Source organism: Mytilus trossulus, chromosome 2 (genome assembly GCF_036588685.1).
Source record: "Mytilus trossulus isolate FHL-02 chromosome 2, PNRI_Mtr1.1.1.hap1, whole genome shotgun sequence".
Lineage (NCBI taxonomy): Eukaryota > Metazoa > Mollusca > Bivalvia > Mytilida > Mytilidae > Mytilus > Mytilus trossulus.
In genome coordinates, this window is record NC_086374.1 from 41,431,073 (window position 1) to 41,441,323 (window position 10,251).

The following is a 10,251-nucleotide window of genomic DNA, read 5'->3' on the forward strand; positions in this document are numbered from 1 at the left end:
AACAATTCAAAATTTGGTGACTATGTGGATCGCATCTATCCCATCGAATTGGAGATAAAGGATACTACAGATACAGTTAAGTCGGCTTCATATCTTGACTTACATCTAGAAATTGACAATGAGGGTCGGTTGAAGACAAAACTTTACGACAAAAGGGATGATTTCAGCTTTCCAATTGTGAACTTTCCATTTCTAAGTAGCAACATTCCAGCAGCACCTGCATACGGGGTATATATCTCCCAATTGATACGATATTCCCGTGCTTGCATTTCCTATCATGATTTTCTTGATAGAGGGTTACTGCTCACAAGGAAGCTATTAAACCAAGAGTTCCAAATGGTGAAGTTGAAATCGTCCCTTCGTAAATTTTACGGACGCCATCACGAGTTGGTTGACCGTTATGGAATAACCGTTTCACAAATGATATCGGATATGTTCCTTACGTCGTAACTACAATCCCCTTCCCTTTCATGAATTTGACCTACCGAATTAGACTATTTACCGGATTTGTAATCACATAAGCAACACGACGGGTGCCGCATGTGGAGCAGGATCTGCTAACCCTTCCGGAGCACCTGAGATCACCCCTAGTTTTTGGTGGGGTTCGTGTTGTTTATTCTTTAGTTTTCTATGTTGTGTAATGTGTACTATTGTTTTTCTGTTTGTCTTTTTCATTTTTAGCCATGGCGTTGTCAGTTTGTTTTAGATTAACGAGTTTGACTGTCCCTTAGGTATCTTTCGTCCCTCTTTTATAACTTTAACGGTTTAGGTGGCCCAGTGATGTAGGGCATTGGACACAGTGTTGGCAGTGTTGTCCCGATATCTCAATAGCATGAGTTAAAATCCTTGCGAGTGAAGATCAAAAATTTGCCAGATTTAACATTGTTGTGCTGATATTTCGAGAAATTATGAATATAATTTGCATTTTAAGCTATGTATCACCTTTTCTGGTGACCTAATTCATTAATTTGTCGCAGAGTTGTCACTTATTTACACGTACTTGTATATAGTATATATTTATGTTTTGGTTAACTTTATCCTTGATCGTGTTTTTTTATTATTATTTTAAAACAATTTTATTGACCTTCTTTTTCATTTTTTTAGCCTTATTGAACCGTGAGTAGTTGTATTATCTTTTGCACTTCTGTATCCTTTTTTCTGGTACAGAATATTCGAAATCTTATCATTCTCAGTATCAGTATAGTTTCGGTCCTGCATATCTGACGATGTTCTAATGAAATTTTCAAAATTCTAAATGTAATAAAGGAAGCTACCTTTTTGTGTATCATTTGTGTGGCATTTTAAAACTGTAAAGACTTTTGAATACTTGTATATATATGAGTATCATTTCCTATGATTTCTTAGTTTATAGCTTTTGACATTTCGTTAAAAATAAAGGCAACTGATTTAGAGTATTAAAGAATAAAAATGTTTATCTCGTCTATATCTATTAATCCAACTAAATGCGCTATATATTGTTACCAATTTTCGGATCGTTTTTATCCGAAAACAGTTAACAATAGTTGTTGATGATGTTCTGTATGGGAGACAAACTTATCGGTGCCAATAATTTTATTAACATAGTGTCAAATAAAAGCAAACATATTATATGTACATATATCGTACTAGGTGGCATCGCGTTGTAATAGAAAAAAAAATCCGAGAGAAATTCAAAAGGCAAAATCAAAATCTCATACGAATGAAAAACAACTGTCATTATATTATTGACTTGGAACAGACATTTTCTTATGAATAAAATAGTGGATAAACGTATTTATTTTAGCTAGCTTAAGTTCTCACGTGTATGACAGTCAAATAAAACTCCATTATATTGACAATAATATGTGAACAAAACAAACAGACATAATAGGTAAAAATGTAAACAAAAAAGAAAACCCTTGTGCTAGTTATTCTATTTATGTTAGCAAGCTTTTTATGAAAATCCATGCCATGTATTTTCATTGGTACATCAAAAGACATATTTATCAGCTTACTGATGCAATATTTGCAAGGGTTAGTCTAATTTAATATACATCTCCCTTTTTTACAGCACTCAATATGTAATACCAAAAAAGCCGTTTTATGTGCTTTCTCAAAAATGACATTTCATTATTTGCATAGCTTCTTTCATTTAGATAAATGTTTCTTTAGACGCTTAATTTTATGTAATATAATTGTCTGCCTTCATATATACAGCCACCGTTACTTGCAATATATGTGGAGACTTAGCTGGTAAAATCCCCTGCTCACAGAGCCTCGTTTTTAAGAATATCACTACAACTACCACTTGTCCGAGTAGCCAACAGTACTGCATGACTGATGTCCTTCAAGATTCTTCTGGGAACAAAGATATTTTCAAAAGGTATGCAAAATTCTTAATTTTTCAATTTTTATCAATATTGTCATTGTATGTGTAGATATATAAAACAGCTAAATTGTGTCTATATCGTAGAGTTTCATTATAACATGACACTGGAAACGTAAACACCAAATTCAAAATGCAAACATGGTCTAACGGTTCTTTTCAGTCGGAAAGCAAGCCCTTAGAAACGACCGTTGTTGCTACTTTCTTAAGACAACAATGGAACTGATATTAAAACCCGCCATTCTGAAATTGCGTTAATTTCGCGAACTTTTTTTTGGCGCCAATTTGGAAGTTTATCCTTTTTTCAGTTTCCTACTTGCCATTAGGGTCTGAAATAGATTTATTTCGATTTTTTAAGCATGGATTTTATTATCAAAAGGGAAACAATTTCTCAACATGTCAAATTGGCCGTCTGTTAACGATCCCGTAATGCCGTTGATCGTCGTTTAAAAATATTTTCTTCTCTTTTTTCATATATTTTATAACAAAGACTTTATGTACTATGCAAACAATTAATAATACGTATTTCAAAAAAAAAAACATCAAGTATAACGTTCTATCACCCCTTGGGAAACCCCGTTTGAACTAAATTCCAAAATAAAGACATTTTTTGACATTGTAGTTTTTCGGTCTTACACATTGATGTCACCTTGCAACTAAACACAGTCAATGTACACATATTTAGTAGGTTTGTTTGAAAAAGTAATGACGAGATCAGCTGTGAATATTTGACTGGATTAATTATTCTCTTTAAGTCAGTGAATTGTATGACTTAACTTAAACAAGGTAAGGAAATCTTATACTGTCTTTGCACAACACTAACTGCTTTAGATGACCGACATAAAACTCATTTTGTGATATTAAGGAATCCTGCAAAAGTAAATGAAAAATTATTGTCCTAAATTTGAACTTAGGCAGCCAACAACCATTTCATTTTCTGGTGGGGGTAGGGGTGGCTATTGAGTATTGATTGTTTTGAAGAAGAAAAGTTTGTTACCAATTTTTGGATAAAAAATAATTTGTTTTTGACCCTGTGAAAAAAAAATGTTTGTTTTACCCTCAGCTGCCATTTAATGAAATGCTTAAAAATTGAAAAGAGAAGAATTGTTTTCAACTTGTCAGGGAAAAATCCATAGTTCCCCCCTCCCTGAAAACAAATGGTTGCTGCCTAAACAATCTCTTTCAGAGTATCATTTTAATCAATCTTATTCAAAGCATTATCATACTGACATGAAGTGTGACTTTATTTTGACTAGTGATCTAAAACATAATTGTTGACTTTATAGCCCCCAGAAACTGCTCTAAAATACTTTCATATAAATATAAGAATGCATAGTTTTTTTCATGTTTTTATTATTTTTTTCAAATAGAAAAAGAAAATATTACTGAGTCTATTTTAATCTTATTTATTTTCAAGTTCATGATTAGCACCATTTATTTATTGGTTTAGTGTGTTATTTCTATAATTTTAGTCCATTCATTAGAACTATAGAGACAACATTAAACTTTTATTGTTATATTTAGTTTGTTCATTGATTCTACAAGGATTGCAAACTAATTTTCCTTTTATTTAAAACAATGAAGATTTTACATTCAGAATGCTTTCATTATGATCTCTTTTAAGTATAAATGAAAAAGGTAGGACCTACTTGCAAGTGTCAGTAATGAAAAGGAACTCCTGTTTTTTTTTGTCATTTTAATACTGTCTTGATGAATATTTAGACTACCCCTTGTATAAATTGAGTAGACATTTATTTCTGTGTTAAAATAATTTGGTTGCAGCAGTAAAAATACCTACCAAACATGAATATTAAATTAACTCTTGGAATTTCAAATTAATATTGAATTATTAATCCTATTAAGGCACATAGGGACACATCTAGGGCCTATTTCACTGGGACTGAGTTCTGAAAAGTGATAAAATGTGTTTTTCTATTTTTTGGCACATGTTTACAGTATCAAAATGTATTTTAGAGATTATTTTTAATAATATCCACTTGTAAATAACAGCATATGGTGTTTGATATAACAAAAGTATGTTCATGATAGTGTCAAACAAAGGGACGTAACTCGTGAATTACCGTCGGCCCCGCTTCGTCAGAAATATCGACACATCTAACTGGCACATTTGCGTATCTGTGCATATCAACTGGCACAAATTTGACATATCATAGTCAAAGTTATGTTACATAACATAATTTAAATTCAGCATAGCTTCCCGAGAAGTTAAGAAAGAAAATTACGATTTAAATTTCTTTTGACCACATTTTTTGGTCAACACCTACACTTTGAAGACATATTTTGAAAGAAAAAAATGAGTTAAATCCATAATTGAGTTAATGAAAATATTCCTTCTATACTCAGGAATGTTCACTTAAAAGCAAATTAGTTTTAATTTATTGTAACAGCTACAAATTCAAAAAAACGGGCTTCACTTTTTTTGGTAAAAAAATGCCCATATATGGTTATCACATGACGTCCATTGTTGCTTTAAGAAATGGGGTCAAACCGGGGTCAGCTTTCCGACTGTTTTATAAAATTCACGGGACTATATAATATATGTAATGTAACATTTCGTCTCTATTGTATCAAGAACCATGCACAATTTTATGACTTCATGAAATGAAATGATTTTTTAAGGTTTAAAATTTTAAGGTTGTACAACAGTTGCTTAAGGTGGATCGGGATTATTCGACTGCACATAATTTCACGAACAAATTACCATGCACACGAAAAAAATGTGTCGTAAATTAACTTTTATTTTTTTCCAATATTTTGATTGACTAAAAATGTTTTGAAGGTTGTACATTGACCTATAATAGTTTACCTTCATAAATTGTTATTTAGATGGAGAGTTGTCTCATTGGCACTCACATCACATCTTTCTATATCTATAAGGTATGCTACTTATGTCACAAACAAATTATTATCGTTATTATATGTATCTGTGAAAGATTCAAAATGGCATCTCACCCAATTTCACCATTTTAATCAAAATTAAAAAAACAAATAATACTTCTGACAGAAACTTTAAATACGCCCGAGCCACCTTAACCCTCTTACTGCGGGAAGGACATATGTGTCCTCCCCTGGCTTACTGCGGGAAGGACATATATGTCCTTTGTGTAAAAAAAATATTATTTTTTCCCTTTCGTAATATTTCTGAAAAAAACACCTTTCCTTCAATTATTGAATACATTTTATTCATCATGTGGTTATTATTTTTGTTGTTGTTTTCTTTTTACCTATCTTTTTCATAAAACGTCATCATTACGTCATATATTATTTGACGTCATTCGACGTCGTAATTGATTTGACAGCATTATAGCGCTATCAAATTTTAGAAAGAACATTTTTTATGCATTTTTTTATAAGATAAAAAAGAATCATAGCATGAAACTGAAGGGAAAAACCAACATCAACAAATGATCATTAAGCAATACAAACAAAACTATTTGTTAATTGGTTTTAGTACTTGTGCCCATGCAACACTAAATATATTTAAAACAAATGTCCTTAACTCTTTTAGATTTGGAGGGACACATTATTATATACTAAGTCTTGAACTTGATGCTTGCCTTGGTTTTCATACTTCTTTATAAACAAATAAATTAAACAATGAAAAAGTCTACGTTGGTAAATTAGTCTACAATTAATTTACTGACCCGAAATGTAAAATTGGCATAAAATAGCATTCTGCATTTAAATATTTTTTTATGCATTATAAGCTATTGTAAACTTGAGTTTATGTGCAAAAATGGATAGATACTATGGAGTTATTAAAAACCCGTTAGGAGCAGGAATCAGCCAAATAATGAGAAAAGCCTTTACCGTAAAGTCAGCTAAAGAAGGCCCCGACATGAAAAAAATGTAAAATTAACATGAAAACTAATGGCATAATTTATAACAATGTAGTTTATGAAAAACATATATGACAGACATGAACCCACGACAATCCCTGAATTACAGACTTATGACTTGGGACGTGAACAAAAGAGTGTGCTATCTCTTTATTTTTCCGGTCATTTTTTGTTTGACGAGTGTTGTTGCCTTTTGAAATATTTGCTGCTGAAAACTTATGTCTTACTTTAATAATCTATTTTGTGTTATAGTTTTTTGTATCCTGCCTTTAAACCTTTCAGAACAAGTGTTATTATTATATATATAATTTTATAACGCGTGGATTGTGATGACTCGAAGTTGCACCACATTGGAACTGTATTTATACCAATAGAAGATCAGAGTTCACATTATTAAAGGCAAATTTTGAAATTCCTTAACATTTATTCAATGAAGTAACACCATACGATATTTAAATTTGAGACCAGTAAACATTTTTAAAACTCGTATAATGATCCATTATGCTGATACTGAATACGGTGCTTAAACAAAAATCTATGTTTTCCTTAGTATACTTCACGTGCTATATAAGTTGGGGAGGGGGATAAAAATCGAAAGATGTAGGAAAATATCTTTTCTAAATATGTGTAAATATATTAGATTGAAGTACGCATATAAATTCGGAAGGACCCTCTAATTATTTATCCTATACATATGTACATATTGATGTTTACAAATAGTATAAATATACCATTGAACAATAGTAATCAAAGAAATTAAGCAGTTATCAACGAAAATATTAGAACCGAACCTTAACATAAGGAACAGAAAAAAACAAACACTTAAAAATATAGCTTATAACGCACATCTTCCACAGATTTCAACACTTGAATAAAAAAAAACAGGTATGCAAAGATATTACAGTTTAGAAGGGATTTTAAGGTGGTAAGCATGCAGGTTAAAAAGTGTGTTTGATTTGGATTTTTCAATTGTGATAATATGATAATGAATGTGACAAATGAAATATGATACGAATAGATATAAGAAGATGTATGAGTGTCAATGATACAACTCTCCATCCGAGTCACAATATTATTTATAAAAGTAAACCATGTTAGGTCAAAGTGCATGCTTCAACACGGAGCCTTGGCTGACACCGAACAGCAAGCTATAAAGTACCCCAAACAATTCGAGTGTTAAAAAAAATTCAAAGGAAAAATCAACGGTCTAATCTATATAAATAAACGAGAAACACTTATGAACCACATCAACAAACGACAACTACTGAACATCAGTATAATTTAGAAAGAATAACAGTAGTAAACACAAGAAATATTTCAAGTGATGACACTATCGTCGGTGCGACCATCATCTACACAGAAAAGGGAACAAGACTCTTACAGTGTATCACTGATGGAGAATATTTACGGAGACAGATCCATTTTACAGTAAACATAGCGCAACATTTCACAGCATTGACATATTTTTGGCATCATTAAACATTTCTATTAAAAGAAAGGATATAAAGTGTGCATGTGTAAACACCATTTATCTTAAATGTGTCTTTCCTAAGAAATTAAAGCTGAAAATTAATTGCGTCATAGTTAAGCCAATAAAATGGTTTTGTTTTTAGGTGTGGCGATATTTTTGTTGGGGCACATACATCCTTAATAACATTATAACTTGAGCATAGTTAACCTAATAACACAGCACTTTTTAACTCAGATTTGTTTGTATAACTTGCTAATCGTTAGACTTTTAAAAAGCTTACCTATGCTTTGTTCTACCAAAATATGAGAGCTTACTTCTTACGAATCAAAAATAATTGCACAATCACTTGCTATTGAAACGGGGTGATACACAGTTTACATAAAGCACTAGCAACTGAAAGTTTCATTACATTTTGCGGAGATAACGTAGAACATTGTGCGCATTGTCCCCAATATAAAAACCTTCGGGAGAATTTATGTTTAAGTTTTTAAAAATTAGTTAAAGTTAATGTTATCAAATCAGTATCATAATTGATTAATCAAAATAATTAGGCGGATGCATACCAAATTTGTAAATATAAAAACGAAGCATTTGAATAAAAAAGGAGATGTCAGATGTGGTATGATCGGCAATAAGACAACTATCCACCAAAATTCAAATGAAGTGGATATAAGTACATTGTAATTACAGGCAACCGTAAATTAAATTAACAATGAGAAAACCACAATTTAAAGTTCAAAACAATGCGAAGTGTCAGTTAGTCTACCATAAATAAATGAAGAACTATACAAAAAATAGACTTGTAATTATAGATACAGCATATAATAAATTTTCTATTATTTTGCATTATGTTTTATTTACATAATTTGTCATGTTGTATATGTCATGTTTGTTGAAGTACACTTGGAATACGCAATGCCATCTTTTTTTAATATGTGCTTTATCCAATAAAATATTTGATTTGATCTAAGATGACGAACAGAAAATAAGTAAATCTGACTTGCAATTTTGTAAAGTATAGTGTTGTTTTGCAAAAACTGAAAGTTTTCTTCAAAACAATGCAAAGTGCTTGATTAATTGAATAGCGCAAAACTTCCTTATGACGTGACGTGATCACCATTATGACGTTACGTCATGTCATATGAATAACGTTATTTTTTGAAAAAAAAATAAACATCTATACTCTATGTTTAGTAATTCTTCAATTATTTGAGTTAACATGCTGTTATACAAGACTGAATAACAATTTTCTGTTTTTGGTATTTTTTCTGAAATTGACCCGTTTCTGGACAATGTTTTGAAATTCAGCTACGCACTAAGAGGGTTAAACGACCAACAACATGCCTATTCTAGCATTTAAAAGTGTCTTTTATTGTTCTAAGTGTACATACGCCATCAATACTAAAAATTATCATTTTGTTTCAGATGTGTTGATGAAGCTACTTGTCGAACAAAGTGGTTAACAGAATCAGCTGATCAAGACTATTGCTCTAAATATGATGTCGTGAAAAATCCAAATGCATTCGAATGCCACTTCTGTTGTCATGGTGACTATTGTAATACCGGAATCAAACCGAAAGATTCAGTTTTGGTACAAAAACAGTCAGGAAAATAAAAATAAAACCCAAAAAAGTAATGATGTTTTAGGAAATGTGTTTGTATCGTTTGATTCAAAAATAAAGTGAAACCTAGATTATCGAAATTTTTTAGCTATGTGGTATTCGTGTTGCTCATTCATATATGTCTATGTTGTGTTTGTGTTCTGTTGATTTTCCTTTTGGTCTTTGTCGTTTTGGACATGGCATTTTAGTTTTTTTTTTTGGTATCCTTCACCCCTCTCTCCAGTCTGAAACCAGGAACCTTTCATCCAGTGGCTGTCATTGTTGGATGCCATATTTTTGTTTTCTTCATTGTTATGGAATGAATCAGACTGTTAGTTTTCTCTTGAATTATTTCACATTTTGTCAATCAATAGATATAGGAAGATGTGGTATGAATGCCAATGAGACAACTCTCCATCCAAGTAACAATTTATAAAAGTAAACCATTATAGGTCAAGGCTGTTTTAGATAACTTACTTTAATTATGAGTGTTGTTCATAGTTGAAAGTTATACAGAACCTGTAAATGTTCTTTTGTCCTTGGATATTTGTCTCTTTCATAATCATACCACATTCAGTAACTTTTATACATGGATGATTAATAGAAGAAATCCAGGTTTGTGAATAACTAATTTGCAATAAAAGTTTGACTAATCTTTCCAATGAGAATAAAATCAAGATATTGCTTATACTTTTTACAAATTCTTTAAAACACAATGAACTTCATTCCACTGGTAGCAGTTTTAATTAAATTAAAGATAAAATGGTCACTATTTTTTCATCCCATGATACAAAGGCAAATGATGACAAACATCCACAACTTGTGGTTCAAAAGCTTATGAGTAATACATGTGTAAGGAGTATATCTTGAATTTATATATCTAAATAAAGATAAGTATTGTAATATGCATGGCATCAATACATTTATTGAGAAAATCAAAACAAAGAAAACATA

The 10,251-nt window shown here is 31.1% G+C and overlaps 1 protein-coding gene across 1 annotated transcript in view; it reads left to right on the top strand.

Annotated features, from left to right (window-relative positions):
- The window catches only part of LOC134705770 (uncharacterized), a 33,052-nt gene extending 23,660 nt beyond the window's left edge, over nt 1-9,392 (top strand). The window contains exons 15-17 of the mRNA XM_063564488.1: nt 1,105-1,116; nt 2,197-2,362; nt 9,122-9,392. Coding sequence (XP_063420558.1) covers nt 1,105-1,116; nt 2,197-2,362; nt 9,122-9,311 — 368 coding nt within the window. The 3' untranslated portion in view covers nt 9,312-9,392. The remainder of the gene's footprint in view (nt 1-1,104; nt 1,117-2,196; nt 2,363-9,121) is intronic.
- Nucleotides 9,393-10,251: the final 859 nt, after the last annotated feature.